The sequence below is a fragment of the Melospiza georgiana genome, chromosome 27 (assembly GCF_028018845.1).
Source record: "Melospiza georgiana isolate bMelGeo1 chromosome 27, bMelGeo1.pri, whole genome shotgun sequence".
Taxonomy (NCBI): Eukaryota; Metazoa; Chordata; class Aves; order Passeriformes; family Passerellidae; genus Melospiza; species Melospiza georgiana.
Window position 1 is genome coordinate 4,118,835 of NC_080456.1, and position 22,191 is coordinate 4,141,025.

The 22,191-nt window shown below is 46.7% G+C and overlaps 1 protein-coding gene across 2 annotated transcripts in view; it reads right to left on the reverse strand.

Annotated features, from left to right (window-relative positions):
* SORL1 (sortilin related receptor 1) overlaps nucleotides 1-22,191 on the reverse strand; it is a 60,167-nt gene that overhangs the window by 5,272 nt on the left and 32,704 nt on the right. The window contains exons 26-47 of one of the 2 annotated variants that reach the window (XM_058041166.1): nucleotides 19,898-20,020; nucleotides 18,675-18,782; nucleotides 18,023-18,154; nucleotides 17,499-17,630; nucleotides 16,370-16,504; nucleotides 15,960-16,115; nucleotides 14,954-15,103; nucleotides 13,862-13,990; nucleotides 12,281-12,407; nucleotides 11,577-11,746; nucleotides 10,078-10,190; nucleotides 9,670-9,774; nucleotides 8,508-8,580; nucleotides 7,355-7,437; nucleotides 7,009-7,105; nucleotides 6,252-6,436; nucleotides 4,832-4,951; nucleotides 4,579-4,743; nucleotides 3,081-3,255; nucleotides 2,598-2,704; nucleotides 1,560-1,752; nucleotides 174-386 (exon numbers count right to left, since the gene is read on the reverse strand). In XM_058041166.1, the coding sequence (XP_057897149.1) occupies nucleotides 174-386; nucleotides 1,560-1,752; nucleotides 2,598-2,704; nucleotides 3,081-3,255; nucleotides 4,579-4,743; nucleotides 4,832-4,951; nucleotides 6,252-6,436; nucleotides 7,009-7,105; nucleotides 7,355-7,437; nucleotides 8,508-8,580; nucleotides 9,670-9,774; nucleotides 10,078-10,190; nucleotides 11,577-11,746; nucleotides 12,281-12,407; nucleotides 13,862-13,990; nucleotides 14,954-15,103; nucleotides 15,960-16,115; nucleotides 16,370-16,504; nucleotides 17,499-17,630; nucleotides 18,023-18,154; nucleotides 18,675-18,782; nucleotides 19,898-20,020 (2,991 nt within the window). Of the gene's footprint in view, nucleotides 1-173; nucleotides 387-1,559; nucleotides 1,753-2,597; nucleotides 2,705-3,080; nucleotides 3,256-4,578; nucleotides 4,744-4,831; nucleotides 4,952-6,251; nucleotides 6,437-7,008; nucleotides 7,106-7,354; nucleotides 7,438-8,507; nucleotides 8,581-9,669; nucleotides 9,775-10,077; nucleotides 10,191-11,576; nucleotides 11,747-12,280; nucleotides 12,408-13,861; nucleotides 13,991-14,953; nucleotides 15,104-15,959; nucleotides 16,116-16,369; nucleotides 16,505-17,498; nucleotides 17,631-18,022; nucleotides 18,155-18,674; nucleotides 18,783-19,897; nucleotides 20,024-22,191 lie in introns of both variants that reach the window. The other variant, XM_058041165.1, reaches the window with a different exon arrangement.

Sequence of the window (22,191 nt, forward strand, 5' to 3'; positions counted from 1 at the left end):
CCGGTTGATGATCTTGAAGATCTTTTCCAAGTTTAACGACTCTTTAATTCTCTGACTTGTACTCTGTGATCAAACCCATGGATGGTTGTGCTGCCAGAGCGTCCCAAACTGCGATAAAGAATTAATTCCTGCCCCGATGTCACGGCCCCAGTGATGCCACCAGGGCCACGTACCCAGATCGTCCCCCGAGGAGAAGATGGCCGAGCCCAGGCGCGAGCTGTAGTGGCTGTTGGCGAAGGCAGTGAAGCTGCTCTGGAGCCTCCTGTGCCTCATGTAGAGCACCACAAAGCCAATGGCCAGCGTCACCAGCAGCAGGAACAGCACGGGCACCACGATGGCAGCCACGTCCGTGGCCTGGCCCGATTTGGTGGCTGAGGGGTCTTTACCTGGTGAGGGAGGGACACGAGTGCTGTTTTAGCATATCCCTGGTCACAATGGGACACAAAATAAAACAACACAGACACTGGGACTCCAAGGTAAGAAGAAGGGAAAAGAAAGGAAGTTTATTTCCTGCCTCTAGTATTTATAGACTTTCAAATGTGGCAGTGGATTGGTGTGGTGGTGTTCGCAGGGGTCCCAGGACGAGGGAAAAGATGAGAATCTTGACTCCTGTTGCAGACATCTTTTATGAAAAATCCTTTCCTTAGGATTTTTTCCTCTTGAGAAGCTGAAAGGCCTCAGGAACAAAATGCAAACAATGGTTATCTGCTGCTGTGGAATGCAACAGGTGCATCTGTGTTTGGTCTCATGTGGTTGTTTCTAATTAATGGCCAATCACAGTCCAGCTGTCTGGACTATCTTGGTCAGACACAAACCTTTGTGTTATCATTCTTTTTCTATTCTTAGCTAGGCTTCTGAGGAAATCCTTTCTTCTATTCTTTTAGTACAGTTTTAATGTAATATATATCATAAAATAATAAATCAAGCCTTCTGAAACATGGAGTCAACATTCTCTTATCTTCCCTCATCCTCAGACCCCTGCAAACACTGCCACAGACTCCATGTTTCAGAAGGCTGATTTATTATTTTATTTTAGATATTATATTAAAATAAATTTATACATTAGAACTTACTATAAGAGTGGAAGAAAGGATTTCATCAGAAGGCCAGCAAGGAATAGAAAGGAATGATAATAAAATCTTGTGGCTGCTCACAGCCTCGACATTGGTGATCAAGTAAAAACAATTTCACATGCTGGGTAAACAATTCTCCAAATCACATTCCAAAGCAGCAAAACATGGAGAAGCTGAATCTTCTCAGGAGAAAAGAGCCTAACAAAAGGATTTTTCTTAAAATGTGTCTGTGACAGATTGGAGGATGAACTTGCCACCTCTGCAATGACACTGGACAAACCAACAGTCCATCAAATTTCTCCTCCTCCAGAGAGGAATGTAAACCAATAATTATTTACATAAAACTGCACGAGAAACTCCATTACAAGAATTTAAACATCAGAAGGCTTAGAAAAACTTAGAAGAACAGGGCGACACATCCCAAAAGAAATTTATGAGGCTTCCTGAGTGTTTTTTAAGGAGGATGAGGAGGAAATGGGGACTCACCTGTTCCCAGCTCGTCGTAGAGAAGCGTGGCTGGCTCCCCACACATCTGTCCCCCGTACAGGCACCGTGCCTGCACGCTGAATGAGTAATTGTGGCCCATCTTCAGGTTGGACACCTTGAAGAAGTTCTCTGTGGTGTTGCCCAGGTAGGCTGTGATGTTCATCAAGCTGTCAAACATGTGAATCTCGTAGCCCTGAGGGGAAACACAAAGCCCAAGTCACTCAGCTGCGGAGGGCGGGTTTGCTCCTTCCAAAAGGGCTTGGAAATTTGGTTTTCCTCCTGGATCTGGCTTTGATGAACCCTGCTGGGAGGGAGCAGGGTGGAGTCTCCTCCAGGAAGCCCTGCTGGTGTGCACTGACCTTGGCCAGTTGAGGGAGGAGAGACTTCTCTTCTGCCAAGTGACAGGATGAGAGGACACGGCCTCGAGCTGCGCCAGGGGAGGATTTTAGGAAAGATTTCTTCACTAAAAGGGTTGTTAAACATCGGAAGGGCTGCCCAGGGAGTCCCCATCCCTGGATGTTCAGGAAACAACTGGAGGTGGCACTCAGCCAGGTGGGGACTGGACACAGCTCAGACCCAATCTTGGAGGGCTTTTCCAACCTAAATGACTCTGGTTTGGTTTGTCTGCTCCACTCTATCCTTAGCACCCACCCCAGCCCATCCAAGCACAGAATCCAGGATGGGGAGGGTTTTTTTGGTGCAGTTTTCTCCTTGCCCATGCTCTGACAGACAGCATTTCACGGATTTCCTATCCAAGTCTGAATAACAACTTTCAGACTTCCTGGCATGGCAGGGCAGTGTCCTTTCCTCAGTCCTTTCACACAGGGGACAATTGTCCTTTTCTAGCAGGATAATTATGTTCCTAAAAGGTGACTGATTGGATCTATCAGCTTCAGAGCCTCAGCCATGACATGAATTTTAGTGAGCTCTTCTAGAGGGCTCACCAAGGACAGGATGGATTTCAGAACCTGTGAAAGGAGCCTTGCACTGACTCTGCTCCAGGATTTTCTGTAGGGCAGGACGCACAGCAAAACTTACCCGGCTTTCATTGAAATTGCTTTCCTTCAGTGCCAAACTCTTCCAGAAAAGCAGAATATGGTCATTTTCAGTGATGATTTTTAAGGCGTCCGGTGCAGAGAGAGGGACTGCAAATGGGAAAAAGCGGAAGCAGGTGAGGTTGTAGCACTGGTGGCACTTTCCTCTTACACAAATGGAGTAAATTCTGAAAGTTAGTGGGGTTTTCTAGGGATCAGCACAATACTCTGCTTGGAAAAGGGATGTGCTGGAGGAGAGGATGCAGGAGGGATTTTTGGTACTTGGCGATGTGCACACAGCCAAACTAGTGCCCTTCCCCTCTCCATTTATCAGAAGGAAAACATTGGATATCACTGGAGAAGCTTCCTCTCCAGTGCTGATGTTTTGGGGTGTAACCACCTCCCAAAACTGGGCTTTGCCTGTGGGAGAGGACCAAGAGCTGCAGGAACATTCCTGCAGCCTCAGGATGGGCGCTGTGTCCCTCACCTGTGTTGATCTTCATGCTGGACTCCTTGCTCATGTTTCCCAGCTGGACAATCACGTGGTATTTCCCTCCTGGCTCCAGTTTCTTTATGGTGTACTCCACCGTGCTGTTCCGGCTTTTCACTTTGTAGATTTTATCTGTTTTCCTCACCAAATCTTTAACTGCCACGGCATAGAGCTGGATGGGGAGGAAATGGATGGAAAAAAAAAAATCTAATTTTCCTGCAGAATTTCAGCTAAACAGGGGTAGGACATTAAACAGGGCGGGTAAAATTTGCTTTAAATCAAGGCTGAACTTTACAGAAAGCCTGGGGAGCAAAATTCCAAGCCTCTCTCTGGATCCCTGCCCAAAATCAGCATTTACTGATACAGAAAAAGACTGATACAGAAAATCAGCATTTACTGATACAGAAAATTACAGAAAATCAGCATTTACTGATACAGAAAATGCAGTCAGTGGAACAGATGAGAGCAGGAGGAAAAGCTCAGGCTGTATTCTCAGTGAATCACAAGGATGCAATGCAAACCCCTGCCCTGTCAGAGTCTCCAGCTCTGCTGGGAAGTTTCTACCTCCAAACTTTTGCTATTAAATTCTCTGGAGCAGAATGGGAGGGGAAAGCTTGCTGAGAAAATGACTGGCCTTCAATGGAGCGAGACCTGAGTGTATTCCAGCGTGGCAGAAAACAGAACTGGGCTTTGTTGAGGCAGGAGCAGTGCCCCAGCCCAGCCTTACCCTCCTGGGCAGAGCCAAAGCCCAGAAAGGTGTTTTGGCACATGCCCAGGGCTGGTTTTAGACTTGGTCAGCAACAGATATCCCAGACCTGGCTCTTTTTTTGTATTACACTCCTGAGCTGATGGCCAGCAGGGAGGAAACCAAGATGTTGGAGGCGTCAGCAATTTGATTTTATGCGGAGCATAGACCTGACCTCAGGCTTTCTCCAGCAGAAGAAAATGAGACAGAGTAAAAATTGTGCAGAGCAGAAATCCATTTTGATTTAGGTGAAATGTACATCTTTAAGCCTGTGTAGCCTGACTGCAAGGCCCAAGCTCAAGGGAAACTGCTTCAATGAAGGACAGAGATAAGGGGGGGGGAGACAGAGAGTGATAAAGAGAGGAAGAGACACTGCTGTGAGAGCAGCTCAACCTGACCTAAGAATTCTTTCTAATACAGAAGAACCAGCAGCAAACATCACGCAAGATTCTTAAAAATGATTATGTATGAACCTAGTGTGAAATTCTATGCATATGTATTTGAGAGAGAGATAAAAAGGGACCTGAAAGTTCTCTTTTTGGGAACCTGAAGTTCCCAAAAGTACACACGTCTTTTAAAGAAAGTAATCTCCACATGTGTCCAGCGCTCCAATAACAAACATACCGTCATTACAACTTTCACAAAGTCGTAGAGTTTTTAGCTATCTCCAGACAACAAAAGGCAAGGATCTGTTTTTGGGGCGGGGTTTTAGCGTTCACAGGGCCAGCAGGAGGCTCTGTGAGGGGTTACCATGTCCTGGTCGGGCGAGTCGTAGGGCGATTCCCACTTGATGACGGCGAACGTCTTGCCGGTGCGCACGGCGTGCAGGTGGCGTGGCGGCAGCCGGTTATCCGGGATCATCCTCACCACCACGGAGTCAGACGGGGGCCCTTGGTAGGGAGACACCACCCGCACCTGGGAGGGAGGCACAGAGGTCAGGGCGGCGTCCTGGGGGAGCCAGGGGCGGGCAGAGGGAGGAGGAGGAGGAGGATGGGGAGCCCACCAGGAACAGGTACTGCTCGTCGCGCTGCACCAGCACCGTGGCGTTGTGCGCGCTGGTGGTGCTGTTGTGGGGGCTCCTGTACAGCTCCAGGAAGGACGTGGCGTAGAAAATTCCATAGATCTGAGGAGGAAAAAGCACAGAAGGGATTGGCACAAGCCAGAGCATCCCCTGGCTGCTGCGGGAAATGGATTTGTGGAGAATTCTCAAAGTCTGACAGGAGGTTTACGTGGCGCGTATCTGTGTGTAAACCTTGAGATAAGAAATGTTGACTTAGAAATGTCATGGGATAGGATGGATATGGTTGGGAGAGAAATGGAGCTAGAAACAGATATTGTAGAGACAGAAATGGAGGTAGAAACAGATATTGTAGAGACAGAAATGGAGGTAGAAACAGATATTGTAGAGACAGAAATGGAGCTAGAAACAGATATTGTCAAGAGAGGAATGGAACTAGAAACAAATATTGTTGAGAGAGAAACGGGATTAGAAATAGATATTGTAGAGAGAGAAATGGAACTAGAAGCAAGTTTTAAAAGATGGTTTTATAACTAAGACTAAATAATAGGGAGAAATGTTGAGTTAGAAATGTCATGGGATAGGATGGATATGGTCAGGAGAGAAACGGAGCTAGAAACAGATATTGTAGAGAAAGAAATGGAGCTAGAAACAGATATTGTAGAGAAAGAAATGGAGCTAGAAACAGATATTGTTTAGAGAAAAATGGAACAAGAAACAAGTTTTAAAGGATGGTTGTCTACATAAGACTAGATACTTTGGAGAAATGTTGAGTTAGAAATGTCATGGAATAGGACAGATATTTTTGAGAGGGAAATGGAACTAGAAACAAGTTTTAAAGGATGGTTTTGTATATAAGACTGGATATTTTGGAGAAATAGGACTATGAAAGATGAACTGTGGTAGGATTTATGTGGGGTAATTTTAGATTATTGGTTTTGAGGTATTTACAGTGTGGTGTGGTAAAAGTTGATAGGTTAAGAAATGCTTATAATGTATTGTAATTAGGAAATAGAATTCTGTCAGACTTTGATAATTTTCAACAAATCCATTTCCCACTGGCTATCACTTTTTAGGGGCATGAAGCAAAGACCCTTTTCCTGCTTTTCCCTCTGTCTTGCCCGAGTTCAATCTGCCCACTTTCCTTTGAACTCCCAACCCAAAACCCCTGAGCTCAGCTCAGGTGACAGCAGCTGATTCAGAGGCTGCTGGGGCTTTGTGCTGTGTTTGAGCCACTTCTCACTGCAACAAACACAAGAAACCTTGCTTTGCTTCTGTTTAAAAGGCAGGAGGTTCCTTCCCTCATCATCCCCAAAATTTTCAGGGCCTTGGAATTCAACCCAAACAATTTATCCTGGTTTCAGGGGGGTTGTGAGCTGCTCTGAGGGAAGGGCTGGTGCCTCACCACGTTCCTGGGGCCAGTCCAGCTGCATTCCACGGCCGTCTGGTTGATGGCCTTGGCCTTGAGGCTGGGGGACACTGGCCTTGTGCCGCTGGTCACCACGTGCACGAAGGACAGAGGGCTGTCACCCAGCTCTGTCTTAGCCCAAGCAGAAATTTCATAGGGGGTGTGAGCTGTCAGATTGGCCACTGAGCAAGAAGAGAAAGAGGCACTGTTAGGTGAGGCAAAGCAACAAAGCACAGCAAGAGCGGGGTGAGAGCACAAGGGAAGGGTCAGCATCACAAACAGGCAGGAGCCTGCCTCTCCTGGGCTGTGCTTTCATGATTTTGCAGTAATTTCCTTTATACTAAAGCATCTGAGACTCTGGAATCCAACCCAGCCTTGCTTTTCTGTGCCTGGATGATTTCACAAATCCACACTGAGATTTTCCCAAACCAGAAATGTCATTACTGTGTGCAAGCCCAAGAAATCCTTGTCCTGTTTCTGCTCCCTTTGGCAGATTAAAAACGGAACAACAAACAAAACCCCATGTGATGAGAAAGGACTGGAGCAGCTCTGGGGGTAAATCCCAAATCTGCTTTGAAATCTCCAGGTCCTCAGAACAGAGAATTTGCTGCTTTGTCCTGTACAGATTTAAACAGGATTGCTTAAAGAGAACTACTAGTAGCAAAAAAAGAAATAAAATAATCCAATAACCTCTCACAAATCCTTCTGCTTAGTGTTGACCAAAGCAAAGCTTTCCATTTTGAGCAGAATTTACCTTTTTGGATGGACTTTTCTCCTTCTATAACCAGAGTCCTTTTTTCCTGCCTGTGGCTATCGAATGTCCAGTAGATGTTGACCACGTAGCCACTGACCTGTCAAGGCCAAGGACACAGAGCCATCAGCTCAGCTGGAGCACACAGGGAACCAGGGCTACTGTCAGACCCCTGACAGTCCTTGCATTGTATTTTCCATCCCAATTAAGAGCCCCAGGGCAGTCTGGGAGCAGGAAGAAATGATTTGGCACGAAATAATTGGTAATTGCAATGCTTCAGTGGGTGACAAATTCTCCCAGCCTCTATTCACCATTTCCCCAGCTCAGATGGAAGGGGAAAAACTCTTACCTTGATATTCGTGGTCATTTTTAGGCTGAAACTTATGGAGTCCTCAGTGTAGCTCTCAATGTGGATGACAGGGGGAGGAATGACTGGGAGGAAAGAGAGAAAAGACCTGTTAGTACAGCACAAAGAAATAAAAATATTTCTTGAGAGGGGACAGATAAAATACAGATTTTTGTGTTAAAAGCTCCCAGAACAGGACATCCCAACCTCGCCTAAGCCAGTCCCCCTCAGAAAAGACACTGATTTTTAACTCCAGCACTGAAAAGCTGCTTTATCTGTGCCTTGCTCAGTGCAGGCTGGAGCTGGAGGGGTCTGGGCAAAGGGATTTCCCTCTGAACTCAGCAGGGTGAGCTCCTATCCCAGGAAACAGCTCCTGCCCTTCCAAGGAGCTGCTGAGGAACATCAGGAGCTGTTGGTGCTGAGCCCTCCTGCAAAACCTGAAGTCAGAGCTGTTTCTGTTCCTTCTACCTCTGTTTTTCTAACCATCAGGTAATTCACATTATCTGGATCCCGCACTTTGAGCAGCCTGGTGTTTTCTTTCCCTTCTTTCATCTGCCAAATTAGCTGACAATTTTGATGCAGGGACATAAGTTTGGATGGAAAACTTGGCACGAATACAAACGACTTCAAAAGGCTTTTCTTAAAAAGCAAAAACAGGTTGGGAAGGAAATGATTTACTGTGCTGTTTGAGTTTCTCTGCTGTGATGTTGTGATAGTTCTTGGGAGCTGTGGTTGTTTTTATGGTCTGAACCTGCAGGAGGAGCCACAATAATTGTGACCTAAGAGGGAGAAGGATGAGCCAGCATCCTTTTAGAGTGAGAGTGATGGAGTTGGTAATTTCTTGTCTATCTGGAGGCAGAATTTGGCCTACAAAAGTCTGAGGGAATCCGTCTGCAGCTTGGGAGAGGGAGGACAGGCTCAGTTCCAGGGCATCACATCCATCCCCTGTGCAAGGAAGAGGCAGTGACCCCTCCAGAGATGCCATTGAACTCTGAGGCAGCTCAGGATGAGAGAAAAATTCACTTTTTAGAGGTCATTTTCAACAGCAAAGCTGTGAAAGGCTCAGCAGGGAGAATAAAGGGCAGGGAGGTGGCTCTGGATGCTGCTGATGTTTGAAGCTGCTCCTCTGCCTTGTGGTCACCCAAACAACATTTACCTTTGCCTTTGACAGTGGTGATGGACTTGGATTCACTCCAGTTTCCCACCCCTCGGCTGGTCACTGCAGCAACCTTTGGAAATCAGAGGGAGAGGGACCATGAGCAACATTTCCCAGTGCAAACAGAGAGGGGAGGTGAGAGCAAGGTTACAGACCTGGCGGGGCTCCTGGGAACGGGACTTGGAAGCAAACAATGGCTTAATTACTCGGCAATAAAATGCTTAATGCAGAGATAAAGCCGAGTGCTTAAAGTCAATTAAAGGGATCTAAGAGGAGGGAGGTGCAGCCTCTTTGCAGATAACTGCTCTCTGATGGGATCTTTGAGGAGCCCATCGAGATAAGGAGCTGGGGACTCCATGGGCCATAAAGTGGGTGAGGGCCACGCCAGGGAAGAACATGCAAGGCCTGAAATACTTCCAAAGATTTATCTGGGGATGGGTTATACTGGGAGGGAATAGCATGGGAGGAAAGAATAACACAGATTTGGAGGAGGGGACACATCCCCCCTCGCAGTGAACTTCCCCAAGAGCTCAGGAGGATGGACAATGGCAAAGCACTCATTTCCCAGGGCTCACTGTGCAGACTTCTCATTTCCTTTCCTTATTACTTCTGTCTATAATTACCCAGCCTCTCCCCTGTGCAGACATTCCCCACAGGCAGATCTGCTTCTTTTCCCACTGATACACCAAGGACCCAATTTATCTCTGGCCCACATCCAGTGCAACTGCAGTGACATTGGAATGGGCAATTAGCAGGGAGGATTTTGTAATCCAGCCTGGCCTTGTGGGACAAAGGAGCAAATCAAGGGCTTGGAACATTAGCAGTGGTGGTGTGGGTTGGCATTAAAGGGCAGGGCTTTAACAAGATTTTTTTTTTAATAAAATATTTTTTTTAGCAAGTTTTTGGCTGTGCAGGACTTAGGCCACTTAGGAATGAGAGTTTACTTAGAGGGAGCTTTGGAAATACTCATTATGAGAGGGAGCTTTGGAAATACTCTGAGAAAGAGTTATGGAAATACTCTGAGAAAGAGTTTTGGAGATACTATGAGAGGGAGCTTTGGAAATATTCTGAGAGAGAGTTATGGAGATACTCTGAGAGCTCTGGAAATGCTCTGAGAGCTCTGGAAATGTTCCCTCTGAGAGGGAGCTTTGGAAATACTCACTCTGACTGTGTAGAGAGTGTTGACCTGCAAGTTCTTGATCTCCGTGTAGTTCTTGGTGGTTCTGAGGGATGACCACTCCTTGGATCCACTGCTGCTGTATTCCACCTATGAGCACCAAAACAAGGCATGAGGGCTCAAAAATAGCACAGGCCAGCAGAGAGACCTGTTTGCCTCTATCCCAGACCTGCTTATCCCTCTGAGATAAAATGCCAGCAGAAAGAAACACAACATCTAAGAAAGAGAGAAATTAAGAACTCCAGGGCTGTGGTGCTGCCCACAGCATTTCTTCTCCCAACATGCTTGATGCTCCCAGTAGATTTCCTCCCCAAAATATCCCATTCCAGGCCCACCCCTGTGCAGCTGGCTGTGTGCTGGTGTCCCCACGTCCCCAGGGCCAGCAGGACTCACGATGAATTCCCGGATGAGGCCGTGGGCGTTCACGGGGGGACTCCACCAGCCCAGCACCACACCCTCAGCTTCTCTCTTCAGGGACAGCTGCAGGTTCAGAGGAGCATCTGGTACTGGTGAGAGAAAGAGAAATATTAGTGACAGTCACAGTGGTGGAAAAGCAGCATCTCCCCGAAAATCAGGGCAAAGGGGTGGATGGCCCTTTCTCCCAGTCCAGCACAATTCTAGTTCTGGAATGTTCTGCCCAGGGAGGTGGTGGAGTCCCCATCCCTGGGTGTGTTTAACAGAGCCTGGATGTGGCACTGGGTGCCAGGGTTTAGTTGAGGTGTTGGATTTGATGATCTTGGAGCTCTCTTCCAGCCTGGGGATTCGGTGATTAATTCCCAAGCCCAAGGAAAGACCTTTCTTGTTCACAGCAGGGATATCTCTACTTTTCAGCCCTATGGCATTCACATTCCCTGAAAAAAATTCTCTCCGGGGAAGCTGAGAAGCCTCAGAGAAAAGGAAAACAATTCTTATCTCATTTGCTTCTCCTCTGTTTTGCTTGTGTGGAATGTGTTTGGAGATTGTTTCATTGGATTTCTGGTTTGAGTTTTGACTCTTTGGCCAATCAAGGCCAAGGTGCTTTTTGACTCTGGAAAGAGTCACGAGTTTTCATTATTATCTTTTCAGGATTCAGTATATTTTCTGTATTCTATAGTATAGTATAGTATTTTTTAGTATAATATAGTATTATAAATATAGTATTATGGTATATATATCAATAATGTACATAAAAATATATTATTAATAACACAATAAATAATATATATTGTAATATATAATTATATATTATATTAATATATATAATTTATATAATCTATTGTATATATACTATATTAATAGTATTATAGTATAATATAGTATTCTGAGAACATGGAGATATATTATGAGAACATAATATAGTATTATAAATATAGTAATAATAGTATTATAGTGGAATATATTAATAGCATATATAATATATTATTAAGAATAATATAATGTAATTAATATATTGTAATATATGTAAAATATATTAATTATATTAATAAGATATGTAATGTATATATATGTTATATATATTAATAGTATTATAGTAGAAAATATTAATATTATATAATTATTATATATTAATATATTATATTAATATATAGAATATATTAATATATTATAACACAACTAATATATTGCAGTATGTGCAATAATTATACTGATTATAATTATAATGATCTATATATAATGTATTGTATATATATGTTATATATATAATACATTATAGTATAACAGTATTTATGTTATATATGTAATACATTAACAGTGTTATAGTATAACAGTATTCTGAGAACACGGAGTCAGATGCATCATTCCTGCCTTGGCTGGGGCATTCCCTGCAAATACAATTCATCCCAAAGCAGCACAAATCAACACAATTTGGCAGCAGCGTGGCAGGCAGTGGTGGCAGCAGCAGCTGTGCTTACGTCCTTCGGGCGCCCTCAGCGTGATGAAGTCGTTGGTGTTGTAGACCCTGCTCAGACACTGCACCTGCACCTTCACCTGGTAGCTGCAGTCGGGCTTGAGGACTTTGAGAACGCCATTGGTTTTGTTGCTGTGGGTCTCCAGGACCTTCCAGATGCTCTCCCCGACCATCCTGAGGGACAGAGCCACACATCTCCCATCAGGATGGGCTTTTTTTTTTTTGCCATGGAACATATGTATTTGTCCCAAAAATGGAACCATTTTAAAAGGTTGCTGCTCGTTTTGATAGTGCCACAACTGCAATTTGAAAAGATGCTGCTGGAAAGTCTGAACTAACCTTGCCTTGGTGACTTATAAGCCCCTGAGCTTTTCTGCAACTCTTGTGCTCAAATTTATTACCTTTGTTCTTGCTGTTAATGGTCCCACAAAGACAAGGCCCAAGTGGAAAAAACAATGAATATAACAACTTTACTGCCTGAGTACATGGTCAAGGAGGAAACCAACGCAATTTGTCACAATTCCCTCTGGCTGCACCTATTTTGTGCCTCTTTTGCTACCAAATATTACATTTTCCAAGCAGAACTTGATTAAGGAGATCTGAAAGTTTCAGGCCTGATTCTGTGCAGTTTTCTGCAGTAACTACAGGCACACCTGTGCTCATGCTTGTCCTCTTGACCTGCCACAGCAGCAGGGAGGGGTGATGTACCTGTAGTAGATGTTGTAGACACAGGAGGCTGAGGACATCCTTTTTGGCCGAGCCCACGTCAGGGTGACAACCCCAGAGAAATCAGCTGTCCACTGCAGGTTCTGCACCTTGTACACGATTGTGTCATCTGAGCAGAGAAGGGGAAAAGGGAATTTACTGCAGGGAAACAAGCCAGAGAATGGGAAAAGGGGATTAACTGCAGGGAAACAAGCCCTGTGCCCAGGAGAGAAACAGGAGCTTTGTTTGTGACACTGACAACAGGGAAGGCAGGGACAGCACTGACTGAAGGGGTGTCTGCACCCTTTAAATGAGATGTGTGATTTATCCTGGGCTCACAGAGGGCAGATCAGAGCAGGGATTTATCCCTGGTGCTCTTAATTCTACCCAAAATACCTTTATGCTGCATCAGGCAAGCATCCCCTTTCCCCTAAGGAAAGAAAGTGTGGCTGTTGATGAAATAATTAGGAATTTTGGGATTGTGTGAGTGCAAACAGCTCACTGCCACCCTTCTCCTGCAGTGATCAGTCTGTGCTGTCCCTGTCACCACCCAGGCCCTTTCTTTGTGTGTTTTCCCTTATCACATCTTGTGCTCAGCAGCAGGACCGGGCAAAGGCTGGTAATTCAGGTTTGGGGCTTGCCTGGACAAAAACTCTGTGGCTGAATCACTGCCTGACCTTCTCAGAGGAGATTTGGGGGATAAAATCACCGTGGAACCCAGCCCAGAAGGGAGGTGCTGATCTGAAATGTCCCAAATCCATGTCCTGCTCCCACCAGGTCACTCCCTGCTCTCTCTTTGTGTGCCCAAATCCCTCTGTCTCTGGAGCCCAAATCCCACTGTTGTGGTTTGGCTCTGCTGGGATGCTCAGCTTTGGTGCTGAACAGAAACCAAGCAGAGCAGGGGCAAATGGCTGCTGTTTTGCTTTCCCCAAACAGCTGGAATTAAATCCAGCAGGCACATGGGGCCATGGACAGCACGGCAAGGCAATTTTTCCAAGGGAAAAGGAATGGTTTGGTTTTCTCTTGGTGTAGCAGCTGAGTTGTGCACCTCAGCAGCTCCTTCCCCCTGCCCTGACCCTGCCAGCCTCTCCCAATCAATATTTAATTAAAGAACTAAACCTGATTGATGGCCAGCCCCCCCAGCAGTTCTGTGGGGGAGCTGCTGAAGCTCATGGCTGGCTGGAGGCAGTGATCAATCCCTGCTATCAGGGTGGGCTCTGTCCCTCTGCCACCACAGGGCCACCAAGGGATGGCAGCAGGGCATGTGCCACATCCCCAGGGTCACCTTGCAAAGCAGGGCAGAGCAGGAGACTCATTTCACCTGTGGGCTGTGTAAAATTGCCAGTTTTGCTCCTATCCATCCTAAAATGGTTTTATTTTTTTTTTCTGTCTCTGAGGCTGCTGGAAGACAAATTGTCAGTGCAGAAGCTGCTGGGAAGTTTGTCCCGGCTGGTGATAAATGCTTGGACAACAGAGGCAGATAAATGAAGGATGTTGTGAGGGAAATGCCACACATCCAGGAGAGCACATCTGTGTGCTGACAGGGAGCAGGGAGTGAGGGATGGGACGGGGGATGCTGCTCACCTGTGCAGTTCCTCTCATCGCTGCTGTCTGAGCAGTCCAGGTACCCATCACAGCGCTCCGGCAGCAGGATGCAGGCCTCCCCATCCTCACACCTGAAGCCATTGGGGCAGGACAGGCTGCTTGGAGTGGCTGAAAAGAGGCACAACAGGTCAGGACTGGAGGCAGGGAAGTTCCCTCGGCAGCACTGGAATGTTTGCAGGTGGCTGCATGTCAGGGATGGAGCTCGGGCTGGTGTGGCACACTCTGGAGTGTGGCACACTCTGGGGTGTCTCCTGCTGGCTGCACCTTCAGAGGAACCTGGAGCTCATCCCATGAAAATCAACTGGACTAATGGGAATAAATGGGAATAGCACCCCTTGGACCTTTTATCCTTTTTTTTTTTTTTTAATTTTTTTTTCCTGTAAAGGATTTCTGTTTTCTGTAAAGGATTTTTTCCTTAGAGGCTTCCCTGTCCTCACTAGTCTCGGGTTCTCTAGCTGGTCAGACTCTGAGATATTTTAGAAAGTCTCTTTTCTCAGCTCAGCACTCAAAGGAGTCAGAGCTCTTCAGTTCTCATTCTCAGGGTTGTTTATTGTTTCTTATCTATAACATTTTTTCTCCTTTCCAGCTGAGGTCCACTCAGCAGGACAGTCAGAGGCACTCTGCCTACCTCAGAGCAGTGTTATCTTTTTATACCAAAAACTACCTGTACAATATTTACCATAACTTCCCAATACCTATCCCCTATGTTAAACAGTGAGCTTCTACTCTAAACCAATCCAAAAGTGCCACCATCACAGCAGAAGATGGAGGCCAAGAAGAAGAAGGAGAAAGGCTGGACACACCCAGATCCCTCCATCTTGCCCCCTAAACCCCCATTCTAAAAACCCCAAAAATCTATTTTTTCACCCTGTGATAAATTCACTATTATTCTACTTAAACTGTCATGGCTTGTAAATCTTCATATAAGGTTGGTAATTGTTTTTTTCCAAGGGCTCAAGGAAAGGCACAGGGGTCTGGGGCTCTGTGCCAGGGTCTCTGAGCCCTCCAGGACACTCAGGGAGCTCTCCAGGGGAAAGCTGCAGGTGCGCCCCTGTCCCTGCCCACACTCACGGCAGTTCCTCTCGTCGGTGCCATCCTGGCAGTCCCTGACTCCATCACACCTCTTCCAGTTGGGGATGCACTTGTGCAGCTGCTGGCACTCGAACTCGAAGCGGCTGCAGCGCCCCGGCAGCGCGGGGGACGTGGCTGTGGCGTTGGGTCCTGCACACAGAGACAGAGACAGGAGAGCTCCAGGGCTGGCACCGCCACCAGGAGCGGGCAGCGCTGTCCCCAAGTCCCGACTCCACTAGATGGCAACCTCCTTCCATCAGCAGGTGATGGGGATGACGCCTTGGCCATCCTCTCTGCTGACTGCAGAGGGCTGGAAAAGCCTCGGCTCTGCAGGGAATGTGTAGCCATGATATTTTCTGAAAAATCCTTTCCTTAGGATTTTTCCTCCTGAGAAGCTGACAGGCCTCAGGAACAAAATGTAAACAATGGTTATCTGCTGCTGTGGAATGCAACAGGTGCATCTGGGATTGGTCTCATGGGGTTGTTTCTAATTAATGGCCAATCACAGTCAGCTGTCTTGGACTGTCTGGTCATTCACAAGATTTTGTTATCATTCCATTCTCTGATGAAATTCTTTCTTCTATTCTTTTAGTATAGTTTTAATATAATATGTATCACAAAATAATAAATTAGCCTTCAGAAGCATGGAGTTAAATCCTCATCTCTTCCTGGGACCCCTGTGACCACCACTGCAGGAATGTGCTGCTCTGGAGCTCTGTCCCAGCTGGTGGCACTGCTGGAGGGTGACCCCGGAGCCAGGGGACATTTCACACCACAAATAAACCCTCCATTCCAGCCTAATCAAAGCCTACCTAGGATCACTCGCCCTATCCATCCTCATCATCCTCATCTCCACATACAGAAACAACCAATGGCCCTCAATCTTTGTAAAAACCACCAAATCCTGAAAATGATCAACGACGCCTTAATTGACCTCAAATATCTCAACATGACGAAACTGATGTGACCTGGGAGAAGGGAAGGGGTGAGGGAGAGGAGGGCTTACTTGGGGTGGGACAGGCCTCTTCATCAGAGCCATCGGAGCAGTCCTTGTAGCCGTCACACACCCAGCTGTTCATGATGCAGGCGCCGCTGTTGCAGCGGAAATGGTTGGGCAGGCACGTCGGGGGGATCAGCGTGGTAATGGGATGAACTGGAGAGCCTAAAAATACACCAGGGACAGCCGAGCTGAGCTCCTGCTCCTGTGTAAGCTCCCTGCTGGCTGAGGGGGAAGGAGGCGAGGCATCACAAACCCAGTGTTTTCACCTGCATGGTTTCTGTGTTCAGGATATCCAAAAATACAGAGTAAAAGGGGCATGGAAGTGCCCTCGTGGGGCATTTTGGGGGCTGTGGGGAGGCAGAGTGATCCTTCAGCAGGTCCCAGTCCCTGTCACGTCCATGTCAGTGTGTCCTTACCCTCGCAGTCCCTCTCATCAGACCAGTCCCCGCAGTCGTTCTCCTGGTCGCACTTCCAGCGGTTGGGGATGCAGTGCCCATTCCCACACTGGAACTGGTAATACCGGGAGCAGTTCGGGGCTTCTGTCGGGTTCTCTGGTGAGGAGAGGAGAGTCCTGTGAGCCACAGGGCCACCTCAGCACAGCTCAGAGGTGGGAGCATCACCTGAGCAGCACAAGCACATTCCTTCCTCATCATCCCCAGCACTCCCAGCCCTCGCTCTGTCACTATCACTGTTTTGTCTGTGTTCTTTGTGGCCAGACACTGCCACAGACAACTTCCGTAAAAAGTCCTTTCCTTAGGATTTTTATCTCCTGAGAAGCTGAGAGGCCTCAGAAACAAAATGTAAACAATGGTTATCTGCTGCTGTGGAATGCAACAGGTGCATCTGGGATTGGTCTCATGTGGTTGCTTCTAATTAATGGCCAATCACAGCCTAGTTGACTCAGACTCTCTGTCTGAGCCACAAACCTTTGTTATTCATTCCTTTCTATTCTTAACTTAACTAACCTTCTGGTGAAACTTTTTCTTCTATTCTTTTAGTATCGTTTTAATGTAATATATATATAATAAAATAATAAATCAAGCCTTCTGAACATGGAGTCAACACTCTCATCTCTTCCCGCATCCTCAGACCCCTGTGAACACGGTCACAAGACACCATCCCGATCTCAGAACCAGAGCAGGATCCACCAGAGCATGGCAGAAATGGAGGAGCAAACCCTGCAGCTCTGAAATGAGGCTGCAGCTGCCTCGCCTGGCTGGGTACAGCTCCTACAGCCACCCAGGGAACAGTGGTAAATATTGGGTTTGGCTGCAAACCGCCTGTCTGCTCAGGGCTGGCAGGCTGTGCAGTAAATACGGTCACAGAGGAGTCAGTCAAGCACAAGATGTGCCAGGTTTTCTGCAGGCTTCACTTCACCTGCCTGCAGCAGGAGGGAAACGACACCGATCTGCAGGTAGGACAGGCTGGGATGTGCTGCACTCACACACACACGAGTGAGAACATGAGGAGGACACTGCTCCATGCTCCTGGAATCCAAAGGAGGCTGGAGCTGCAGTGGCAGAAGGCTCTGGGGGTGCTGCTCACCACAGTTTGCCTCGTCAGAGTAGTCACCACAGTCATCCATCCCGTCACACTTCCACACCAGGCTGATGCACACCCCGTTCTGGCACTGGAAGCTGAACTGGTCACAGGTCCGGTGGAACTCGGGATCCTGGGCTGCAGGGAGAGGTTGGGTGTAAAGATCAGGGGCTTCAGGAAAGCTTGAGCAGGAAGGAGCAAGCCTAGATTTCTAAGCAGCTCTAGAGCCGTCTCTTAGGAGAGCTGGCATCCCTGGTACCCTGGCTCTCCCCAGGGCTCTGTTTCCACGCTGTGCCCACCCTCCCCTGGGCATTTGTGACACTCACAGCATCCAGCATAGCTAGCATCCCTGGTAGCCCACCCACCGCTCTGTTCCCATGCTGTGCCCACCCTCCCCTGGGCATTTGTGACATTAGTGACACTCACAGCACCCATAGCTGGCATCCCTGGTACCCTGGCTCTCCCCAGGGCTCTGTTCCCATGCTGTGCCCACCCTCCCATGGCAGCAGTGTGACACTGGTGACACTCACAGCAGCCAGCGTAGGCGGCGTCCTCGTCGGAGCCGTCGCGGCACTGGACGACGCCGTCGCACACCATGGAGTGGAACAGGCACTGCTGCCGGTTCTTGCACACAAAATCCATGTAGCGGGTGCACAGGGGCTCTGCGGGCACGGGGCAGGACAGGGGGACAGGGCTGGCACCTCTGCTGTCCTTGCAGCGTCACCCACCAGGGGCTGTGCGGGTCTGAGCGCAGCTCAGGGAGGGTTTTGGGGATTTACAGAGAGCTCCTGACACAAATGGTCTGAGCTGCGTCCCTGATCCTCACCAGATCAGCCCTCAGGGCGGGCACAGGCACCAGGAGGGGTTTGGTGCCCCCCAGGCTGTGCCTTTTGCTGACCTGCTGATTTCACAGTGGGCCCATGACTGCCCATTATCTCCCAGGCTTGACTCCCAGTGCAGTAAAGTGGCTTTACTGCCATTCCTGGCTTGGGCAGAGCAGAAAAATAAACGCAGCTTTGCTTTTTTACCAGCAGAAAGCCGGTTCAGACAGCACCTAATATGCTTAAACTACAGATTTTAGATTTTCTGGATAAAATAAGACAAACCCCTGGCTTTTTGAAACCTTTTCAAAAATTATTTTTTGAAAGCAAAACCTGGGTTTTCCCCGAGCCCAGTACCCACCGCAGTGCTGCTCGTCCGAGGCGTCGGAGCAGTCGCTGATGCCATCACAGTGTTTGCTGGTGGGGATGCAGGTGCCATTGGGGCACTGGAAGCCGTTGCACTTCTTCTCTGAAAGGCAGAATTGGGCGGACATTGTGCGTTTTTTTGGGTTTTGTTATGGTTGTTTTAATTAGCGGAAAAAAAAGCCAGGGTGTCTGTGGTATTCACATGCCCTCTGAACAGAAAGAAGTTGCGAAACAAGCAGAGAAGAAGGGAAATACAATTCTTATCTTGCTTGCTGTGCCTGTGTTGTGCTAAAGTAAAATGCAATATGGAGATTGCTCACCCAAAGTGAGGATGTTTTGCTCCTTTGGCCTATCAGGGCCAAGAAGTGTGTGTTTGATAGTATTCATTTATATAAATTATATAAATAAAATAGTATAAAAGAATATCATTATTATATTATTATTATAAATAAAAGAATGATGATATTCTATAAATAAAATAATCTATATAAATTATCTAAATAAAAATATTATAGGAAAAGAAGAATTATAATATTATATAAATAAAAGAATATAAATTACATAAACAAAATGCAATAAAAATTAATCATTATATTATATACATTAAATGATTTGTATAAATTATATAAATAAATTTTATGAACAAAATAATTACGATATTATGTAAATAGACTAGTTCATATGAATTATATAAATAAGAGAATTATGATATTGTATAAATAAAAATAATTTAGATAAGCTATATAAATAAAAATATAAATAAGAGAATTATTGTATTATGTAAATATAAATAAGAGAATTATTGTATTATGTAAATAAAAATAATTTAGATAAATTATCTAAATAAAATATATAAATAAAAGAATTACGCTATTATATAAATAAAATACTTTAGATAAATTATATAAATGAAATAATTATGATATTATACAAATTATATAAATAAAATGTTAATTATTTTATCATACTATACACATCCCTTGGTATGTATAGTATGATAAAGTAATTAATTAGCCTTCTGATACCCATAGAGTCCTCCTCATCATTCTCTCCCCTTTGATTTACAATAGGTTTTCTCTGCACTGTGACCGCTTTTGGAGGGGTGTGGTGCTCTCCCCCTGAATTTGCCGCTGTTTTATCTCCGCGGGAGTGCAGAAATCCCTCCCATCCACGCAGAGCCCCCCGCACACACACACACACACACACAGGCCAGGTTACCGCAGGTGGCAGGGTCCTCGTCAGAGCCGTCCTGGCAGTCGGCGTCGCCGTCGCACGCCCAGCGCTGCGGGATGCAGTGCCCGTTGTGGCACTGGAAGCTGGAGGCCTCGCAGGTGTGAGAAACTGCTGGAAGCAGAGCAGGGCGGCACCTGAGCGTGGCTGTCACCGCGTCCCCGCTGAGCTGAGAGCGTCAGCCCGCACAGTCCCACCCTGCTCCTTTCCCTGCCCCAGCATCTCCCACCAGGCTCCCAGCACAAGCAGCCACCCCATGGAGCCCAGGCAGGAGAACTCCTTCAGAATTCCCACTTTTTCATGGTCTTCCCCCTCTCTGTGCCATTCCTGCTCACAAGCCTGCGGTGCTCAGGGATGGCTTTTACAGGGCAGAGATGTCCCAAAGCTCTCCCCAAGGCCAGCAGCCTCTGTCCCTTTGATCTCAGCCCTTGGGGTGCGTGGGCAGAGGTGACAGCGGTGGCACCGTGCCAGAGACGGTGAGAAATGTCACCGAGATCAAGCAGGGCTTGGCAGGGCAGCAGAGTCCCCCGTGCAGGGCAGAACAGAGAGAGCTTTTAATTAAGGCAAACAAGGCTCTTCTATGTTGCCAAAGCAAACAAGAAATACGATTCTCCCTGGGGGTTTTCCTTAGGCTCCTGTCAGGAAAAATATCTGCCTGTGGGGTATCTGGGTTGCAGCCTGGTTTGTGTTGTCACTTCAGAGACAAATCCTGCTCCTCGAGCAGGAGAGCACTCAGAGTTATTGAGAAAATCAGTGTTCAACTTAATTAAATGGCACGATCCTGAGTTTCAGGTTAGAGAGTGACATGCACTCGCAGATATTTCCAAATAGTACAATCTGCTGGCAGTAATATTCTATTAGGTATTCAGCATGAAATGTAATTATTTCAGATAAGAGCAATAATTGCAGCCCGGTGAAGTCAGACGGAATGTTCCTCAAATAATTGTGATCCTCTTAGATAATTCCAACTCGGGGCTTTACAAACCTGACACGCTTTTTGAAGTAGGTTCCTCTCCTGTAGTAATTCTCTCTGGAGAAACTCATACGAGAGATAAGTGATACCAATATAAATTAAACCTCCTTACAAAGCCACACTCATGGAATACTAATGACCAGGATCAGCCCTGGGTGCTCCAGGCACAGCAAATGCCACAAGGGGTGAGCAAAGAGGAGCTCAAAGACCTGAAAGAGATCTCTTAAATTCTGAAATCCTCCTGCCAGAGCCCCAGGACAGCAGCTGGTGCCACTCTCTGTCCCAAAGGCTCCAGGCTGCTGCCAGCATTCCCAGATCCTGGTCCCTGCAGGCTCCCCATGCCATGGAAAGCACTGCTTTAATCTTAAATATCCCATGGATGGCTTGATAAATACAACCTTGTGTCTTTTATCTTGAAATACCACATACATGGCTTGAAATATCCCATGGATGGCCTGATAAATACAACTTTGTGTCTTTTACCTTAAATATCACATGTATGGCTTGAGAAATACAACCTTGTGTCTTTTATCTTAAATATCCCATGAATGGCTTAATAAGCACAACCTTGTGTCTTTTATCTTAAATATCCCATGGATGGCTTGATAAATAGAACTTTCAGTCTTTTATCATGAAATATCCCATGTATGGCTTGATAAATACAACTTTGTGTCTTTCACTGACAGACTGGTGCTCTGCCTGCTCTGAGAAGTTTCTTCCCATGCAAGCACTGAGGTTTTTGGTTTGGCTGATGATTTTGCTTGATTGTTTCTAGTGGAAAAGGCCAGTGCAGCGCTATCTGTTGTTTTATCTGATGAGAAAAGGGCTCTGTGTGGGTGTGTGAGCCTCGGGAGGCTGCTGAGGAACATCAGCAGCACTGTGGTGGTGAGGAGGGTGGAGTGTTGTGACTTTCCACTCCAAGCACACAGCGAGGCTCACAGGAGCTGCACAGGAAGGCACAGAGTAGGAGCAAGGTTATTTCTGCCAGCCAGGCTGCTTTTGTACAAGTTTTAAGTTAAACCAAGAGTTGGTTTTCTGTGTGGGACTCCCTCTTCAGGTTTTCGAGCCCGTGGAGCAATGAGGCTGCCAGAGGGGGACTAAAACTGCCAAGCTAAACTTGCCAAACCAAACCTGCCTCTTCTTCACATCAACTAACTGAGGAGAAGCGTGCCTGTTTTCTGCCCCTGATTAATGGCAAGGAAACAGAGTGAAAGCTGTGAAACGCTGCCAGTGCCCACCAGCCTCATTCTGCCTCCCTGCAACATGAGCTCTTCTTGCAGGAGAGCCCTTGGCTGCTCAGCAGCCACAA